Source organism: Entelurus aequoreus, linkage group LG20, assembly GCF_033978785.1.
Source record: "Entelurus aequoreus isolate RoL-2023_Sb linkage group LG20, RoL_Eaeq_v1.1, whole genome shotgun sequence".
NCBI lineage: Eukaryota > Metazoa > Chordata > Actinopteri > Syngnathiformes > Syngnathidae > Entelurus > Entelurus aequoreus.
The window spans coordinates 5865579-5886382 of record NC_084750.1 but is presented as its reverse complement, the minus strand read 5'-3'; the positions used below and the strand labels follow the sequence as shown (position 1 = coordinate 5886382).

Here is a 20804-nt window from a genome sequence, read left to right as displayed (position 1 = left end):
CAAAGCTGACGATGCCATACAGAATGCTTTGTATCTTGCATCGTTCACGTCTTTGGCAGATGCCTGTCCATACAGGTGGCACACATATTTGCTCAGTGTTTTGAACGTAGACTGGTCAAGGTTAAAACTGCTGCCCAGATTTGAGAACGCAGTCAGGTATTCGTCTTTCTGACAAGCAAGAGAAAATGTCTTCCTTTTGCCCTTGCCATGAAAGGCACTGGTCGAGTCACAACCTGTGAAGGTATGGATGCCAATGAGTGCAGAACAAACACTGTTGCCAAGAGCTGCTGCCACCTTAGCCACGTCTATGATCCTCGTTCTGTTGCCTACTCCCGTGAAAAAATACAAGCTACACTGTAAAGCTCTTTGAAGACTTACAGCAATCACTGCCACATCAGTGTCAGGGCTTTTGATGACAACAGTTTGATGTTCTTGTGCAGCATGCTGTGCATGTAAAAACACCCTAGTGTCACATTCCTCATGGTCACATGTCAGTTCGTGAACAGCACTGACAGTTTGTGAACCCTCTTTCACAGTAACACAGTGACACAGTTCTCCATGTGCTATGTACAAGCTGAAGTCCCTGCCCAAAATGGTGAGATCAGCATCTCGCCATGCAACAAAGAGGAATTCTGCCAGTGCTGCTTTGTTGGTCCCATTAGATAGAAACTTTTTCCACAAAAACCATTTCAGAGACGTTGCGCTGGGGAGGGCAGTGGAAAACCAGCTGGGGGAAATCACGGACCAACCTTCTTTTCAGTTTATCCCTCCTGAAACATAAAGTTAAAGGGAAATATGAGCACATTACACACAGACACACAGACACAGACACAGACACACACACACACACACACACACACACACACACACACACACACACACACACACATCAATGATAATCAAATTACTTTAAACATACTCTCATAGCCTTTATGGGGAGAGACTAAATCTATAAATAATAAACTTTTCAGTATGAATATTTTATTATTTTTGTTTCAGTTACCTGTAGCCTGAAGCATCAAGATCTTCGTGCTTCTTAACGGTGTCCACGAACAACTTCCTTAGCTTGTCCATTCTCAGCACCTCTTTGTCAATTATAATCCTTTGACGGATCACTTGGTCACAGAAGAGGTTGTAGCTGTCAGCAAAGGGTTGTCTGAAAACACACACACACACACACACTTAACATGTGCAAAGAGTCATGCTTTCAAAGCTGTATCTTAAGCAAAACTAAATATAAGCTGCATGTTGTTGAAATTTTTTTTACTTTTTAAATGTGAGCAAAATGACAGTACAGTGTAATTACTCACATTTCTTCATCTCTGGTTGCAGTGTGCGTTGCTGTAGACAGTGACAAGAACCTGGTGTACTGTCTGTAACAGGTCCTATGGTACCGGACCTCTATAGCAACACAGTCTTTGTCGTTGATGTGCAGAAGAATGGCAGCATCTTTCTTAATCTCAGCTGCCTTCAGCAACTGGCCTTTAAAAGAAAAATAATTAGAATAAGCTTTATTGGCAAAATCAGAGATTTACAAGTAAAAAAGTGTGTGTGTGTGTGTGTGTGTCTTGAGTGGGGGGTTGGAGAGGTATTTATGACCCTGTGATTTACGACTCTGTGATGTGAGCTGCTGAACTCCCAGCTAAACATTCCAAGATTCAAGATATCTATTGTCATATGCACAGATAAACAGACAGTCACACTGCACAATGAAAAGCTTATTTTGCTGGTCCCCCTTGCAAATTCACAAAATATAAATATAAATATAAACTTAAGCTAAATAAAGAATCACAGAATATAAAAATTAAACAAGAATAAACTTAAACTATATTGCACACTTACAATAAACTTACTAAAAATGTAAATGCTAAGGATGTTTAATACTAATAAATATAATAAAATAAAATAAGAAACAAAAATAAAGAAATAAGATAAAGTAAATTAAAGTGTGGATCTTACAACAGATCTATAGTGGGCATGAGTAGACAGAAGCAGTATTGCACATTCAGTTCACAGTGAAGATGATAATGGATGATATGACAATGATGATGTATAAAGTGCACTATGCATTCTTCAATTATTGTAGCAGCAGTGGAGGTGACATGAAGTCACAGCAGGGATGTGGGTAGTGGTCACAGTTCAGTCAGTTCAGGGATGAGGGGTGAGGTGTGAAGGTGTGCGGGGGGAGGGGTGGGGGTTGTGATGTGTAAATCAGTCCAGGGGTGTGTGTGTGTGTGTGTGTGTGTGTGGGGGGGGGAGAGAGAGATTGGGGCTGTGGTGTGAAGGTATATGGGGGGATGGGTGGGGCTTCCTTTTCTAGGCCAGTGGTTCTCAAACTTTTAAATTCCAAGGTCTCCCCTTAACTCTGACAGTGTATAAATGGTCCATTTGGTTATTACAAAGTAACAACACATTCTTTCAATCCTACGCTATGTACTGTAACATTATTACTATAGATTCACACACGTGTGTGTGTGTGTGTGTGTGTGTGTGTGTGTGTGTGTGTGTGTGTGTGTGTGTGTGTGTGTGTGTGTGTGTGTGTGTGTGTGTGTGTGTGTGTGTGTGTGTGTGTGTGTGTGTGTGTCACATACCTGCCGACACGGTTTCTGCTTGTGTGAGTTGATCCCTCTGGCGTTTTCCTCCCACACGAGTGTACTTTTCCACTTTTTGACAAATTATACAGATGGCTGGCAGGACGGGGCCGGCAGAAGCAACGGGCAAACCTGAACGAGATCGAAGTTTCTTTCGGGGAGTTTCAGACGTGCCTGCTGACTGACCTGCGGCTGCAGATGGTTCTCCCACCGCCCGTGCGGTCCTTTTCTCGGCATAAAACAATGCAGATTTATCTGTAAAACGTCGGTAGCATTTTGCGTGAAACCCAGCGTCGTCAGGAATAGCGTCAAAATCTACATCCGAGCAATGTTTATAGATTTCTGCCAGATGCTTGTTCTGGTCTTGCAGACAAAGCCACTGTTTTAAATAGTTTCTGTATGTGTCCCACCGTGTCCGAGTGAAGTGCTGGACGTCCTCATTGTTCACAGATGAAAGATGCATACAGCATCTTTTATTTTCCTCTTTACGCACTTTTTTTCTAACTTTTGAGGTCTTTCGTTCCTCTTCACTCTCGGATGTTGTCGTCGCCATAGCAGGTATGTTGTTAGAATAAAGCTGCTACCTGATTGGTCCATGTGACCAAAACCGCGCCACTCCCCACTAGATATCACTGCGCCTCACTGAAAAATAGTACCGGCTTTCAACACCGATTACACAAAATGGGCTAGGTGTCAATTTCCGAACTTTTGGTATCTTACTTACTACCAGTAAATCTATTTTATGAAGTAAAAATGATGTTGTGCCGTTGGTGTGGGAGCGAAACTGAACGATATGAGCCTTGACCACAGGCACTACTATGACTCCTCCGATCTGAAAGAGATTAACGTGGGGTGAGTCGCGTGGGCGTGGCATATGACATGATAATATTTTACATTTAAAATATATTTAAATAAATAATCACTTAATACCAGAAATTATAACGCCATTGTTACAAATAATTCAACTATACAGTGTATAATTGAATTATATATAAATAATGTCAGCAACCATTTAAAAGGATACAACTTGTATTCCTTATTACTGTAGAAATATTTACAATTGCACTGTAATTGGAAGGTAAATAAATGTATTTTCTTAAATAAATAAATACAATTGTTTAAAAAGATAAAACTAGCGAGACGACAACGTCGGTGGTCGTGACGTCACAATTGTGCGGAAGCTCTTCCTATTTTAAACATAGACCACGTGGGATTACATACACATGATTATATTACACTTGGCATTTGTGTGTAAACAATCACCATACTTGAAATAACAATGTCAACAAACTGTTTAAAATGATAAAGCTAGTTACATTGCACGTTAACGACAGGGGGGTGGTCGTGACGTCACAATTATGCGGAAGCGATCCCACTCTTGCTCGCACGTCCTATTTTTAAATAATACATTACGTGCGATCACATCCACATCATTATATTTTGCCTGATACCTGTGGGCACATATGTGCATTCATGACAATCCAACACAAGAACGAATAATGTCAACAAAGTGTTTAAATGGATAAAGCTAGCGAGATAGCGCCTTAACGACAGCGGGAGCGGTCGTGACGTCACAATTATGCGGAAATGATCCCACTCTTGCTCGCTCTTCCTATTTAAAAAAAAAAAAAGTTAATTTACGATTACGTCCACATTATTATGTTCCACATAGTATGTGCATAAATAATCCGACATTCTGAATAAATGATGAAAAGTGTCGGGGAATGTTGATAGTAAACTCACCTGTCTGAGATGACTCGAGCAGACAAGACACACCTTCCTGAAACCCGACACTTTAGTTTTCAAGAGTTGGATAAGTGAAACAAGCCTAACTTCACTTGGAAAAAGGGTGGCACCGCTTTTGTACGAGCCTACCTTTACACCCCGAAAGGTAAGGATTCTTACTTGTGTTTACTGAATCACTAAGTAATAATGTACAGGCGGAAGAGATTTTTTGTCAACAATGTGTTACAGTAGCCGTGTGAGCTCGCCCACATGTATAACGAACAGTTCTGCTTGATTTCACAACTTAGACCCCTTCTGCACTAAGCCGGCTAATGTTATCCAGGGTAAATCCCACCTAACCTTATCCTTGTACACACACACACACACACACACACACACACACACACACACACACAATGGTCGTTTAAGACAGTGTTTTTCAACCACTGTGCCGCGGCACACTAGTGTACCGTCAGATACAGTCTGGTGTGCCGTGGGAGATGATCTCATTTCACCTTTTTTATCGTATATATGTTATAGACATAATATAATATATCTGTATATAAATTATTCTGTACACATATTATGTATATATTCGTATATATGTTAGATTTTTTTATTTTTATATATAGCTTTTTTAGTCTATTTATACCTGCATTGTCCTTTCCATCCTTACACTTTCCATCATTGTAACTGAGCTACTGTGTTGAACAAGTTCCCTTGTGGATCATTAAAGTTTGTCTAAGTCTAAGACTAAAAATATTTTTTGCAAACCAGTAATTATAATCCGCAAATAATGTGCCTGTGTTGAGTGTCTGTACTGTCTGGAGATCGACAGATTTACCACGTTATACTCTTCCATATCAGTAGGTGGCAGCAGGTAGCTAATTGCTTTGTAGATGTCGGAAACAGCGGGAGGCAATGTCAACTAACGAACGAGATTTCTCTACAGAATCTCCTCTCTGGTCAACAAAAGCACCATGAAGATTCTAGCGGGAACTCTCATTCAACCCTTTTTCGATTATGCATGCACCTCCTGGTACCCCTGCACCTCCAAAACCCTCAAATCTAGACTCCAAACATCCCAGAACAAGCTAGCCAGGTTACTTCTAGACCTCCACCCCAGATCACACCTCACTCCTACCCACTTCTCAGGGTGGAGGACAGAGTAAAACAACTTGCACTGAGCCTAGTCTATAAAATCCGCTACACCTCCCTGATACCGAAGTACATGTCAAACTACTTCCTTAACGTAAATGACCGCCATAACCACAACACCAGGGGGAGCTCCACAAACCACGTCAAACCCAGATTCCGTTCTAACAATGGTCTTAACTCATTCTCTTTCTATGCCACATCAATATGGAATGCACTCCCAACAGGTGTAAAAGAAAGTGCATCTCTATCCTCCTTCAAAACCGCACTTAAAGAACACCTTCAGACAGCTACAACCCTAAACTAACACCCTCCCCCCACCACATCCCACCTCCCCGGATTGTAAATAATCAAATGTAAATAATCAAATGTATATACTTGTTCTTATGCTTTCTGAGCTCACTATGTTCACTGCTCGCTGTACATATCCTACCAAGTCAGACCTACACTGTTACAATGTCCATTTCTCAGATGATATAATTGTTGATGACTGAAGTGCTGATATCAACCAAACCTAACCCCCCCGCCCCAACCCCCTCCACTTCCAACCCCCCGGATTGTAAATAATGTAAATAATTCCATGTATATACTCTAAAGATTAACTTGTGTGATGACTGTATTATGCTGATAGTATATATTTGTACCATGAATTGATTAACGTGGACCCCAACTTAAACAAGTTGAAAAACGTATTCGGGTGTTACCATTTAGTGGTCAATTGTACGGAATGTGTACTGTACTGTGCAATCTACTAATTAAAGTCTCAATCAATCAATCCATATCAGTAGGTGGCAGCAGGTAGCTAATTGCTTTGTAGATGTCAGAAACAGCGGGAGGCAGCATGCAGGTAAAAAGGTATCTAATGCTTAAACTAAAAATAAACAAAAGGTGAGTGCCCCTAAGAAAAGGCATCGAAGCTTAGGGAAGGATATGCAGAATGAAACTAAAACTGAACTGGCTACAAAGTAAACAAAAACAGAATGCTGGACGACAGCAAAGACTTACTGTGGAGCAGAGACGGCGTCCACAAAGTACATCCTTGAGAGTTTGCACTGGCTCCCTGTTTATTTTAGAATTGATTTTAAAACCTTGCTGTTTGCTTTTAAGGCTTTACATGGACTGGCACCTCATTATATCTCGGACCTCATCCAAATTTACATTCCTGCGGTCTGAGTTCCGAGAGCCAGCTCCAGCTCATGGTGCCCAAAACGAGACTTAAAACCAGGGGCCTTCTCTGTGGTCGGCCCTGAGCTCTGGAACACTCTGCCCCTCCATGTTCGAACTGCTCCCACAGTGGAGTGTTTTAAGTCTCGTCTTAAGACCCACTTTTATTCTTTGGCTTTTAACACTACGTGAGTTGTGTGATCCTCGTTGTTTTTAAAATTTTGATTTCTATTTATTGTTTTAATTGGTTTTACCCTTTAAAATCGTTTTTAATCCTATTTATTTTTATATTGTTTATATAGTGGTTTTATATTTATTTATTTTTTGTTTTTATTCAGTCATTGGTGGAGCTAAGGATAATATTTGAATATTGTTTTTAATATGGTTGTGCAGCACTTTGGAAACATTTCTGTTGTTTGCTATACAAATAAAGTGGATTGGATTGCTATACAAATAAAGTGGATTGGATTGGATTGGATTACATCCAAACATGACATGACAATCAACAATGTCCCCACAAAGAAGGATAAAAACAACTGAAATATTATTGATTGCTAAAACAAAGCAGGTGTGGGGAATAGCGGTCAAGGAAGACATGAAACTGCTACAGGCAAATACCAAATAAAGAGAAAAAGCCTCCAAAATAGGAGCGCAAGACAAGAATTAAAACACTACACACAGGAAAACAGCAAAAACAAACGGCGTGATGTGACAGGTCGTGACAGTACACTTACTTTGAGACAAGAGCTATACTGATGCATGCTTGGTTATGCTTTCAAGTCATATCCAACAATTGCGACAACAACATTTTATTGTCAATATCGGCTGCTGAGTTTAATTTTTTAATGAGCTCTGCTGGTGGGGTGCCTCCGATTTTTTCAATGAAAAAATGTGCCTTGGCTCAAAAAAGGTTGAAAAACACTGGTTTAAGACCCCCTCAGTCCGCCCTGCAATGCGACCTATTCCGCATGCGCGGAAAATCCGCACGTCAGAGTCACCTCCAGTGTTGCTTTGTGTGCAAGTTCCTAAATTAAATGTAACTTATCTGAACAATATCCAGTGTTGTGGTAATTCAATTAACTGGAATCTTGTGTGCTGTGGGGCCCTATTGTAGTGAATCACACCTGAGCCATCACACGTAAACAATGTGATAAAGAACATTTTACATCAATCAAACTAGGGATCTATATATCTGGTCAGGACACTCCTCACTCTTTTGTCTTCACCTTCATCGTCCATTCGTTTTTTGTGACTTTATATGCTCTGAACCTAGACGTTGAGTCCACGACATACATGGCGGACAATAACTGATACAGTCTGCTTTGACAGTCCAAATGCTTTCAATGTTTTCCTCGACAGCCAGGTAATACAAAGCAAACGCTACCTTTTTTTATCACATCCATGGGAGCCCGCATTCTCGTTGTCTCTCCTTCGACAAATGGACAAAGTTTTTCGGTAAGTAGAATCACAGCTGACCTGGACATTCGAAAGTTCTCTTGCCGTCTGAGATGTGTTGTATCCCAAATAGCTGCAATTCGCTTTCTCTTAAGTTATTCATGTGTGATTTCCACAAGCGTCTGTACATGTAGAAGAAGGAGAAACGCGGGCATATCTGGATGACTCGCCTCCATCTTTCCAGTGGTTAGCTCCGGCTGTCACTTCCTCTCCGAACTTAGTTTGTAAACGATCAATGAGTCCATACAAAGCTAAAAGCCGGAAATTCAAGAAATACACGGCGCACTTACCCGTGTAAAAAAAATATCCAAGGAGGGGAATCTTAAACGATGGTTTAGTGTGGCTGAAACGGGGCTTAGGCTAAATAATTATTCGTTTAAGGTGTTATCCGGCTTAGTGTAGACAGGGCCTTAGCCATGCTTTGCTCTTTTAAAGGCCTACTGAAATGATTTTTTTTTAAATTTAAACGGGGATAGCAGATCCATTCTATGTGTCATACTTGATCATTTCGCGATATTGCCATATTTTTGCTGAAAGGATTTAGTAGAGAACATCGACGATAAAGTTCCCAACTTTTGGTCGCTGATATAAAAAAAAGCCTTGCCTGTACCGGAAGTAGCGTGACGTCACAGGTTGAAAGGCTCCTCACATCTACACATTGTTTACACCAGCAGCGAGAGCGATTCGAACTGAGAAAGCGACGATTACCCCATTAATTTGAGCCAGGATGAAAGCTTCGTGGATGAGGAACGTGAGAGTGAAGGACTAGAGTGCAGTGCAGGACGTATCTTTTTTCGCTCTGACCGTAACTTAGGTAAAAGGGCTCATTGGATTCCACACTTTCTCCTTTTTCTATTGTGGATCACGGATTTGTATTTTAAACCACCTCGGATACTATATCCTCTTGAAAATGAGAGTCGAGAACGCGAAATGGACATTCACAGTGACTTTTATCTCCACGACAATACATCGGTGAAGCACTTTAGCTACAGAGCTAATGTGATAGCATCGGGCTTAACTGCAGATAGAAACAAAAGAAATAAACCCCTGACTGGAAGGATAGACAGAAAATCAACAATACTATTAAACCATGTACATGTAACTACACGGTTAATGCTTTCCAGCCTGGCGAAGCTTAACAATGCTGTTGCTAATGACGCCATTGAAGCTAACTTAGCAACGGGACCTTACAGAGCTATGCTAAAAACATTAGCTATCCACCTACGCCAGCCAGCCCTCATCTGCTCATCAACACCCGTGCTCACCTGCGTTCCAGCGATCGACGGAGCGACGAAGGACTTCACCCGATCATAGATGCGGTCGGCGGCTAGCGTCGGATAGCGCGTCTGCTATCCAAGTCAAAGTCCTCCTGGTTGTGTTGCTGCAGCCAGCCGCTAATACACCGATCCCACCTAAAGCTTTCTTCTTTGCAGTCTTCATTGTTCATCAAACAAATCGCAAAAGATTCACCAACACAGATGTCCAGAATACTGTGGAATTTTGCGATGAAAACCGAGCTTTTTGTATTGGATACAATGTGTCCGAATACTTCCGTTTCAACGATTGACGTCACGCGCATACGTCATCATACATAGACGTTTTCAACCGGAAGTTTAGCTGGAAATTTAAAATTGCACTTTATAAGTTAACCCGGCCGTATTGGCATGTGTTGCAATGTTAAGATTTCATCATTGATATAAAAACTATCAGACTGCGTGGTCGGTAGTAGTGGCTTTCAGTAGGCCTTTAATGTCTTTAATGTCCTGTGTGTTCTTTGATGTTGATGTTTCCCTTTTATACACATGCTTATGTGTACTATGACTATGAGGTTTTTTTCCCTTGGCCTCAGTCTGGCCCCTCTCCAGGGGCCCAGGCTTAGACTGAATTTTTTTTACCAGTTTCTCACTTTTTTTGTAAGGGGCGCCGGAAGTTGGCAGACCCGTCAGCGATCCTGTTCTGTCTCCCTGTAATGTTTGTCTGATCTTGAATGGGATTGTGCTGAAAATTAATTAATTTCCCCTCAGGGATTAATAAAGTATTTCTGATTCTGATTCTGATGTCCCAACGCCTTGTCTCTGACGTAACTTCCTGTCTGCGTCCAGCTGAACACCGGCCATGGGAGACGTCAGCAAAGGCAAGAAGGTGTTCGTTTTGAAATGTTCCCAGTGTCACACCGTGGAGGAAGGTGGCAAACACAAAACGGGGCCCAATCTGTGGGGCCTGTTCGGGAGGAAGACCGGACAAGCCCCCGGCTTCACTTACACGCAGGCCAACAAGGACAAAGGTGCGGAGCCGCAATGTAGAACGTCTTTTTCATACACTCCAGTCACCATTGGAGTTATTTTTTCAGTCGAGCTTAGTTGGACTTAATGTGGTTTTTCCCTCTGCTCTAGGTATCGTGTGGGGTGAAGACACCCTGATGGTCTACCTTGAAAACCCAAAGAAATACATTCCCGGTACCAAGATGATATTCAGCGGTCTGCGCAAGAAAAAAGAGAGAGAAGACATCATCGCGTATTTAAAGGACGCCACCTCGCCCAAGTAGGCAGACAAACAAATGGCCGTGCTGTAAGTGTGCACCACACTTACAAAGTTTACATTTGGCAACTCTTACTTTACACATTTGTTACTGTTACATTTTTTGTTTACAAGCCTCCTTTTAATTCCTAAACTATAATATTTTTATATTTGGTCTACAATCAGGCTTATTGCAATGTAAACTCGACACATACTGTACTTGATTTCATGTACTGTGCCTCAACATTTGCAATACAATGAATTATTTGATATCCTGAGTTATGTTTCATTTGTTTACAGTCAGACTGAGTCTGAAAGGATGCAAAGAAAGTACCATACATTGTAAAAAGTATGGAGGTTCATTTGTGTCTTTATTATGTACACAAATGGGGGGGACGGCGTGGCGAAGTTGGTAGAGTGGCCGTGTCAGCAATCGGAGGGTTGCTGGTTACTGGGGTTCAATCCCCACCTTCTACCATCCTAGTCACGTCCGTTGTGTCCTTGGGCAAGACACTTCACCCTTGCTCCTGATGGGTGCTGGTAGCGCCTTGCATGGCAGCTCCCTCCATCAGTGTGTGAATGGGTGAATGTGGAAATACTGTCAAAGTGCTTTGAGTACCTTGAAGGTAGAAAAGCGCTATACAAGTATAACCCATTTATCATTTATTTATTTAAATTTATGTAAATGAATTTGTGCGTTTGAATTTTGTTACCAAAACTTTTTTCACATCAACCTATGCTGACAATTTCATTAAAAAAAAAACATTAAAAAAATCAGCATCAGTATTGCTTCACTGATTGTTTTTACCTCTAATTTGTATACAATTATTTTTTTACACTGAATATTTTTACACTATTTTTTTATACACTGATATTGTATTTAATGAAAACTTTAATGTAAAAAATTCAGTTAACAAAATTCAAACCTGCAAAATCAGTTACACAAATGTACTTCCTATTTTATATAATACCTTTTTTAACACAGAATTTTTACACAATTTAAAAACACCGCATTTTGCCAAACTGAATTTTCAAATGCACACATTTCCTCACAGATTTGTATTGAATGAAATTTGATGCAAAAAAAAAAAAAAAAAAAATCAGTTCACAAATTTCAAATGCAAAAAATTCAGTGACATAAATTCAGAGTAAAAAAAAAGCTTTCGTGATAAAGACACAAATAATCCTCCAATAAAAAAGATACACCGTAACTACATTATAACGTTTTACCAGGATTTTACAGCATTTAACAGTATTTCTTCACAGCAGATTACTGTAATCAAAATATATTGTAACATTACAACAAATGACTGTAAAAATGACAATACCATTATATTTCACAGCAATTAACTGTTATTTCACAATCACATTTACAGTAATGCAATTACTAGCCCGTAATTTGCTGTGATTTTACAATGTATTTTTTTAACAGTGTACTCGATAAAATTGAGGCAACATATTGCGCCCAATATTATTTATTAAATCCAACAATCTTCAAATTTAAGTAAATATTAATCCAATCAGACCTTTAAAAGTTACATGTTAAAATGAAGTAGTCAAATAAAGCAAACAAATTAATCAACCAAAACCTAAGCAACAAATATTTAGTAAAGTAGGAGTAGTAGTAAATGTTTAACGTAAAAGGTACTGATACAAATCAATTTAATTCAATATATAAATTATTTAGAAGTGAGTAATACTAACCTTTATTTTCAGTGTATTTTTACATTGTGAGATTAGAATTGAATTACCCGGGGAAAAAAACAACAGAACAAACACCTCTAATCAGACTTCATTAAAGATATAGGTGACTTCTTTTCAAAGAAAACAGTTGCATAGCCCTATATATTGAATTGATATATTATTATTAATTGTATATTTTAGAGATTAAATTTGAATTAAATAATTAAAAACAATGAATTTACATTTGGGAGTAATAGAAACGAAACTACAAATGGTAAAGGAAGAATGGTAAATCAGCAATCACATCAAGTACCTGCTGTTCTTTGATAAAGTCTATAAATAATCATCCTTAATAATGATTGAAGATGTCAGATACGTATCAAAATGCTTTTAATATTGGAACTCATCATAATGGGGAATAGAACAAAACCTTGCATGGACACAAACATGCAGCAGGTGGCGCTATTTCCCCTGCAAAAGACACAAACATGCAGTAAGTGTATGCAGCAGGTGGCACTCTTTCCCCTGCAAAAGACACAAACATGCAGCAGGTGGCGCTGTTTGCCCTGCAAAAGACACAAACATGCAGCAGGTAGTGCTGTTTCGCCTGCAAAAGACACAAACCTGCAGCAGGTGGTGCTGTCTCCCCTGCAAAATACACAAACATGCAGCAGGTGGTGCTGTTTCCCCTGCAAAAGACGCTTTGCAGCGTTGTGGCTTGCGCAGCCCTTTGAGACACTCCTGATTTAGGGCTATATAAGTAAACCTTGATTGATTGATTGATTGTCTCCCCTGCAAAAGACACAAACATGCAGCAGGTGGCGCTATTTCCCCTGCAAAAGACACAAACTTACAGCAGGTGGTGCTCTCTCCCCTGCAAAAGACACAAGCATACAGCAGGTGGTGCTGTTTCCCCTGCAAAAGACACTTTGCAGCGTCAGTGCCAGTCGCATGCTGAACGTGCCATTTCAGTCGCGCTCGCCTTGCAGAGCAGCTGGACTCGAGCTCAGCTCGTTGGCATCTTTTGAGGAATACTCGTCGCCGAAAGAGAGGAATAAATATCTGGAATTAATTCGTGAGGCAGGGAACACGCTCAACTTGTTCAGGCTGGAAAGAGGCGACAACAATTTGCAGAAGACGGTAAGACAGGTTTTTTTTTCATTGACGATGAGCAACTATTGCTGATTATGGGAGGTGGAAGACTGCACGGATGCCTATGGGATGCCTATGTCTAACACCTGGCAACCAAGGGGGTGGTTGCTGTCATGCAGATAAAGCCCAGCATCAAGTCCTTGGACTTTAACTGGACGTGCATCAGTGCATGAATGCAATGAACAATGTGCATCCATGCTGCACACAGTGACATGGAACAAAAATGTGCTTTTAGACGACGAGTATATCTCTTTAAATGTGCCTTTTCTTAAGGACGCAGCCAGGATGGCCTTGGTGGTGTTGGCAGCATCCTTCCACGTCCTCCTGAGTCCTGCATGGACGCATCACTCCATCTTGGCAGCACCGCACTCAGGTAAGACGTGTTGACGTGGAGGTGTCACGCCGTTCGTCCCCTGCTTTCATTTGCCTTCCAGTCCTCCAGCTGCCGGTCGAGCCCAGCAAGTCCGACGCCTGCTGTCTGACGTCGCCGCCTCCTCCTCCTCTTCCGCCGCCGCCTCACAGCTGGAAGCAGGGCGACCCCGTGGGTGACACACAAGCTGACACACGTTTGGGCTGTCAAACCACTCAAATATAATCGCAGTTTGTTCATAGTTAACTCAAAATTAATCACCGCAGATAGATTTTCATCATTAATAAATGTACCCTAGATCAGAGTTTCTCAGACTTTTTTCCCCAAGTAGCACCTCGGAAAACACTTCGCTCTACAAGTACCACCATAATGACCGACGTTACAATATAGTAGCATAGTAGACCTAAGTATTCATTAAAAACACGACAGAGGTTTTATTTAACAAGTATAGTTCATATTTTTAGCCACTGTAACATTACACACAGTTTGAGCAGTAACACTGTGTTTGAATATAGGAAAATAAAACACTGTACTTTAATCTAATGGTTCTTTGTAGAGATGTCCGATAATGGCTTTTTTGCCGATATCCGATATTCCAATATTGTCCAACTCTTAATTACCGATTCCGATATCAATAGATACCGATATATACAGTCGTGGAATTAACACATTATTATGCCTAATTTTGTTGGGATGTCCTGCTGGATGCATTAAACAATGTAACAAGGTTTTCCAAAATATATCAACTCAAGTTATGGAAAATAATGCCAACATGGCACTGCCATATTTATTATTGAAGTCACAAAGTGCATTATTTTTTTTAACATGCCTCAAAACAGCAGCTTGGAATTTGGGACATGCTCTCCCTGAGAGAGCATGAGGAGGTTGAGGTGGGCGGAGTTGAGGGGCCGGGGTTGAGGTGGGGTAGGGGATAGCGGGGGTTGTATATTGTAGCGTCCCGGAAGAGTTAGTGCTGCAAGGGTTTCTGGGTATTTGTTCTGTTGTGTTTATGTTGTGTTACGGTACGGATGTTCTCCCGAAATGTGTTCGTCATTCTTGTTTGGTGTGGGTTCACAGTGTGGCGCATATTTGTAACAGTGTTAAAGTTGTTTATACGGTCACCCTCAGTGTGACCTGTATGGCTGTTGACCAAGTATGTCTTGCATTCTTACTTGTGTGTTTGAAAAGCCGTAGATATTATGTGATTGGGCCGGCATGTAAAGGCAGTGCCTTTAAGGTTTATTGGCGCTCTGTACTTCTCCCTACGTCCGTGTACCACTCCGTACAGCGGCGTTTTAAAAAGTCATAAATTTTACTTTTTGAAGCCGATATTGATAATTTCCGATATTACATTTTAAAACATTTATCGGCCGATAATATCGGCAGTCCGATATTATCGGACATCTCTAGTTCTTTGCAGTGCCACTAGTGGTACACGTACCACCGTTTGAGAATCGTGCCCCAGAGAGATCATTTTAAAGTTTTTATTACCGTGACTAAACAATCGGTTTTAATTAAATGTTTTTAAAACAGTTTAACACAAACAGGACATAAACACGCTTTTAAAGAGAAATAAAAAAAAATGCCTGCAGTGCGTTGGTGTCTTGCCAAATTTTGTAGTACAGAATTTGTATTCCTGCTGTAGGAGCACTTGCGTTCAGAGGAGTGGCTACACTTCCATGTTTAAATAGCAGTTTTGCGCATTAATAACACAAAATGTGGACTGTTATGATCATGCTTTGATTGTCAAAGATGTTGATGCTGTTCCTATTTCCGCATGGCAATGTCTTAACTTTCTCTATTTATAAACAAAATGTAATATTCAGTCAGTAAAACAATCTGTAATTGCGGCTTATCAATCAGAGCACAAAAGAATGTACACTTAAATTCAATCTGTCATGAAATATTTATTTAGGTACAAATAACACAGGTTACATTACAAAACATGTTTGACAAGGCATGATCGTAATGTAAGACATTTTTATTTTGTTAGCTAGCTATGTGATGGATGGCGCTCTTATTGTGAAGCAGGAAGAGTGTGATTGGTTTGAGAGGATGTCGTGACATGTTTTGACGAAGGCTTTGATGGAAAATTACTCGACTTCCTGCTTACTGCTGAGCTTTTATTCCTTCTTACTAAAGCAACTACATTGGATGTTATTAATTCACTCAACTGTAATGTAAATACGGACGTGAAGCTCCTCCTCTCTGCAAGCGGCAAAGCGAGCCAGCAGCATTGGCGCCTAACGACGTCATCTCATGGCGTTGGAAGATAAAACAATCTTCTTGTCTTGTAGGTAGAACGACTTGTCATGGTTTTGAATCTGATATTTCCATAATGTAATTTTTATTCCTGCATTTCTCATCGATATTTTCGAATTGGTGGCTCAACGGCAACTGACGCCATGACATTTCCCCAGGCTACGGAACGGCACAAGGGTCAAAAAGGAGTCCGGACGCATGCTCGTTAATCACGCGTTTAAAGAATTAGTTAACAGGTTATATTATTATCTCGTTAACTTTGATTATTTGTCGTTAAATGTGTGCCATTTCTGAAGGACGGCAGCAGCAGCACCTTCGCGCCGCCAGCAGTGTTTCGAGGACAAGAGCAGCAAAATGAACATCCTGTGATACCAGGCTGCTCACCGGGGCCCCCGGGACCCCGAGGCCCCGAGGTAAGCGAGTCCACGGTGAAGCTCCTCAGAGTGTTTTCATGAACGGCGTCTCATCTTCCAGGGTGACGCTGGATTACCCGGTATAAGAGGAGCCAAAGGCGAAAAGGTGCATTTTCTGGCCTATTTCTGTTTTATAATCATTGATCTGTTCATCATTGATTTATCTGTTGTCTTTCTCAGGGAGACATTGGACGCCCGGGGTCAAAGGTGAGCCTCTACTCCTCCCCTGTGTGCTGTCTTTCTCTCTCTGCAACACTCCTAAAAGGGTCAAGTACGCCCCCCCCCCGCCCATCCCTCTTCTGCTTCCTTGGCCTGCGTCCATGACGGTCTTGGTACTACGGACTCCGGTCCTGCTGATGAATCCACTTCATTTCTCTAAGTGCTTGGTGCACTGCAGCGATAAATCACCCCGGCATCGCCGCAGCAGGTCCGCTGTGTCCTTCCCAGGCGTCTCTTTTCACGACCAGCACTCAAAAGAGTCCTCACACCAAGTTTTGTAATCTACCGTATTGACCCACATAGAGGATTTTATAGAAACACGTCTGAAAGAGACAGGTCATAGCAAGCTTTTCTTCCTGCCGGTGACTCCCAACGTCACCGTCCCACATAATCTATATGTTCACACAAATATTGACATAATTTTATAACCTTATTCAGGTGTTTGACTTTTTAAAGGCCTACTGAAACCCACTACTACCGACCACGCAGTCTGATAGTTTATATATCAATGATGAAATCTTAACATTGCAACACATGCCAATACGGCCGGGTTAACTTATAAAGTGCAATTTTAAATTTCCTGCCACACTTCCGGTTGAACACGTCTAGATATGATGACGTATGCGCGTGACATAAACGGTTGACACGGAACTATTGGTACCCCATTGAATACAATACAAAAAAGCTCTGTTTTCATTTCAAAATTCCACAGTATTCTGGACATCTGTGTTGGTGAATCTTTTGCAATTTGTTTAATGAACAATGGAGACTGCAAAGAAGAAAGTTGTAGGTGGGATCGGTGTATTAGCGGCGGACTACAGCAACACAGCCAGGAGGACAGAGATGGATAGCAGACGCGCTAACCGGCAAACTCACCTTAACTTCCTCCGTCTCGCCGACCGCATCTGTGATCGGGTGAAGTCCTTCGTCGCACCGTCGATCGCTGGAACGCAGGTGAGCACGGGTGTTGATGAGCAGATGAGGGCTGGCTGGCGTAGATGGATAGCTAATGTTTTTAGCATAGCTCTGTAAGGTCCGGGTGCTAAGTTAGCTTCAATGGCGTCGTTAGCAACAGCATTGTTAACCTTCGCCAGGCTGGAAAGCATTAACCGTGTATTTACATGTCCATGGTTTAATAGTATTTTTGATCTTCTGTCTATCCTTCCAGTCATGGATTTATTTATTTTGTTTCTATATGCAGTTAAGCACGAGGCTATCACGTTAGCTCCGTAGCTAAAGTGTTTCGTTGATGTATTGTCGTGGGGATAAAAGTCACTGTGAATGTCCATTTCGCGTTCTCGACTCTCATTTTCAAGAGGATAGAGTAGCCGAGATGGTTTGAAATACAAATCTGTGATCCACAATAGAAAAAGGAGAGAGTGTGGAATCCAATGAGCCAGCTTGTACCTAAGTTACGGTCAGAGCGAAAAAAGATATGTCTTGCACTGCATTCTAGTCCGTCACTCTAACGTTCCTCATCCACAAATCTTTCATCCTCGCTCAAATTAATGGGGTAATCGTCGCTTTCTCGGTCCGAATCGCTCTAGCTGCATTGAAAACAATAGGAAAATGTGAGGAGCCTTTCAACTGACTACGTCACGCTACTTCCGGTAGGGGCAGGCTTTTCTTTATCAGATACCAAAAGTTGCGATCTTTATCGTCGTCGTTCTCTACTAAATCCTTTCAGCAAAAATATGGCAATATCGCGAAATGATCAAGTATGACACATAGAATGGATCTGCTATCCCCGTTTAAATTTAAAAAAAATCATTTCAGTAGGCCTTTAAAGGTGGGCTTCACAAATAGATGCATGTATACACTCCCATCAATCGATTATTGTAATGATACATGATTATTATAATGATAATTATTATTAAAGCTGCGAGCAGAGTTGAACGAGTCCTCACCCCCCTTGCACCGCTGGGTTGACGCGATTCCGCCAGCATACATTAGTTATTATTTTTATTTTAAATCTTCTCAAAACAGCCTGCCCTACACTTTACCCCCCGCCCCCGCAGAGCAGAGAGCGAGAGCGTTGTCGTTCACTGAGTGATTCATGTCGTTAATCCGCGGTGAACGAATCGTTCGCTCAGTCCCTCCCCCCGCCCTCTCATTGGCTGCGTCGTTCGCCGACGTCGAGGGTTCAGTGAGTCACAGAATGCGCCAGTTCCACTCATACCGGCATGGTCGCGGCGGAGCTCAACTGAACTGAGAAAGGAACGAATCAGTTCATGAAGTGATTCGGTTCAGTACGTTCACTCAAAAGATTCGTTCTTTCGAACCAATCGTTCGCGAACGACACAACACTACTTTGTACTCCTTCTGCTATCTGGGTATTTAACAGTACCGTGATTCAAAGTAGCCTTGTCAATAGTGTAAACTTTTTGCATCAAAAATAATTTTGACATTTTGAAGTGTAATATATATTAAGTTAGCATTATAGAATATGTTAGGAATGAACCGCTCACTTTTAGGGTTAGTAATTTGGTCTATATTTGTATTTTCCAATAGTGTTGTTTTTGTAAATGTTGACAGACTGAGTGACTGGACATCCTGGACCCAGGATGACTTTGAGGGGTAAAAAAATAATTTAAATGAGTAGTAGATAATACTCTTTACTTTTGTGCAGTTATTGTGTACTTTTAAAAATTTTTTGGTAAAACAATAAAATAAAAAAATTGTTGTATATTGTTACTCTGTCAATAGCACTAAAAGGTTGTTTTTAAATGTATAGTTAATACAAAACACAAAACCAGTGAAGTTGGCAGGTTGTGTAATTCGTAAATAAAAAACAGAATACAATGATTTGCAAATCCTTTTGAACTTATATCCAATTGAATAGACTGCAAAGACAAGATATTTATGTGTGTATTTAACTGAGAAACACATTTTTTTTTGGCAAATAATCATTAGCTTAGAATTTAATGGCAGCAACACATTGCAAATAAGTTGGCCCAGGAGCATTTTTACCACCGTGTTACATGGCCTTTCCTTTTAACAACACTCCGTTAACGTTTGGGAACTGAGGAGACCAATTTTTTAAGCTTTTATGGTGGACTTGATTTCCATTCTTGCTTGATGTACAGCTTAAGTTGTTCAACAGTCCGCGGTCTCCATTGTCGTATTTTAGGCTTCATAATGCGCCACACATTTTCAATGGGAGACAAGTCTGGGCTACAGGCAGGCCAGTCTAGTACCCGCACTCTTTTACCATGAAGCCACGCTGCTGTAACACGTGGCTTGGCATTGTCTTGCTGAAATAAGCAGGGGCGTCCATGATAACGTTGCTTAGATGGCAGCATATGTTGCTCCAAAACCTGTATGTACCTTTCAGCATTAATGGTGCCTTCACAGATGTGTAAGTTACCCATGCCTTGGGCACTAATACACCCCCATACCATCACAGATGCTGGCTTTTGAACTTTGCGCCTATAACAATCCGGATGGTTCTTTTCCTCTTTGTTCCGGAGGACACGACGTCCACAGTTTCCAAAAACAATTTGAAATGTGGACTCGTCAGACCACAGCCATTTCTGAATCCAATGATGTGTTTGTTTTAGGGTCGTACTGGAGCACCAGGCCTTCCAGGGAAACAAGGACTTCCAGGGTGGCCTGGGCCGGACGGACCCAAGGTAAGTCCGTGTCACGGTTTTTACTGCGCATGCAAGATTCTGTGCTCATTGAATGTATAAAAAAACAAACACTTTAGGGTGAAAAAGGAGAGCTAGGACTCATGGGATTACCAGGACTGAAGGGACCACCAGGGATGAAGGTGAGGTCCAACTCTACCGAATTTGATCTTTTTGTTCATGGATGTCATCTTATTTTACACCACAGGGCATGCCTGGTTACAGAGGAGAGAAAGTAAGTTCAAGGGGGTTTTCTGTATTGCAGCTTTAAAATAGGTTTTTATTCAAAGTGAAAATATTCTACATTCATGTTTTGTCATGTAAAAAATGTATATTTGTCCTTTTTTCTATTTAAAAAAAACAAAAAAGGGGGACGCAGGAAGTCCAGGAACACCAGGATTAAAAGGTGATAAAGTAAGTGTGGACATTTTTTTCTCTACATTGAGATTAATTAATGAATCATAATATA

The 20804-nt window shown here is 41.1% G+C and overlaps 3 protein-coding genes across 4 annotated transcripts in view; 2 read left to right on the top strand and 1 right to left on the bottom strand.

The window, feature by feature from the left end:
• Positions 1-630: 630 nt before the first annotated feature.
• LOC133636378 (uncharacterized) lies at positions 631-3054 on the bottom strand. Its single transcript, XM_062030372.1, has 5 exons — positions 2778-3054; positions 2592-2723; positions 1311-1482; positions 1004-1156; positions 631-770 (listed from the first exon to the last, which is right to left on the bottom strand). The coding sequence occupies exons 1-5, from the start codon at positions 3052-3054 to the stop codon at positions 659-661; spliced, it is 846 nt and encodes a 281-aa protein (XP_061886356.1). The 3' UTR covers positions 631-658.
• Positions 3055-4220: 1166 nt separating this feature from the next.
• Positions 4221-10877, top strand: LOC133635546 (cytochrome c-like). The gene is made up of 3 exons (XM_062028752.1): positions 4221-4482; positions 10193-10374; positions 10484-10877. Exons 2-3 carry the CDS (start codon positions 10206-10208, stop codon positions 10633-10635), a joined length of 321 nt encoding a protein of 106 aa, XP_061884736.1. The 5' UTR covers positions 4221-4482; positions 10193-10205; the 3' UTR covers positions 10636-10877.
• Positions 10878-13249: 2372 nt separating this feature from the next.
• The window catches only part of LOC133635876 (peptidyl-prolyl cis-trans isomerase FKBP14-like), a 41047-nt gene continuing 33492 nt past the window's right edge, over positions 13250-20804 (top strand). For both annotated transcript variants that reach the window (XR_009822134.1, XM_062029290.1), the window contains exons 1-10: positions 13250-13430; positions 13716-13815; positions 13877-13983; positions 16371-16487; positions 16549-16593; positions 16668-16694; positions 20267-20338; positions 20416-20478; positions 20544-20570; positions 20705-20749. Coding sequence is in view for 1 of the 2 variants with exons in the window: in XM_062029290.1 (XP_061885274.1) it covers positions 13728-13815; positions 13877-13983; positions 16371-16487; positions 16549-16593; positions 16668-16694; positions 20267-20338; positions 20416-20478; positions 20544-20570; positions 20705-20749 (591 nt within the window). In the remaining variant the exon portion in view is untranslated. The remainder of the gene's footprint in view (positions 13431-13715; positions 13816-13876; positions 13984-16370; positions 16488-16548; positions 16594-16667; positions 16695-20266; positions 20339-20415; positions 20479-20543; positions 20571-20704; positions 20750-20804) is intronic.

Excerpts from the sequence above, each read along its gene's own strand:
- LOC133636378 (XM_062030372.1), bottom strand. The coding sequence starts at position 3,054 with ATGCATCTTTCATCTGTGAACAATGAGGACGTCCAGCACTTCACTCGG. Across the intron at positions 2,724-2,777 it reads AGAACCATCTGCAGCCGCAG|GTTTGCCCGTTGCTTCTGCC; the intron begins GTCAGTCAGCAG and ends GATCTCGTTCAG. Across the intron at positions 771-1,003 it reads CTTGATGCTTCAGGCTACAG|GAGGGATAAACTGAAAAGAA; the intron begins GTAACTGAAACA and ends TTTATGTTTCAG.
- LOC133635546 (XM_062028752.1), top strand. The coding sequence starts at position 10,206 with ATGGGAGACGTCAGCAAAGGCAAGAAGGTGTTCGTTTTGAAATGTTCC. Across the intron at positions 10,375-10,483 it reads GCAGGCCAACAAGGACAAAG|GTATCGTGTGGGGTGAAGAC; the intron begins GTGCGGAGCCGC and ends CCTCTGCTCTAG.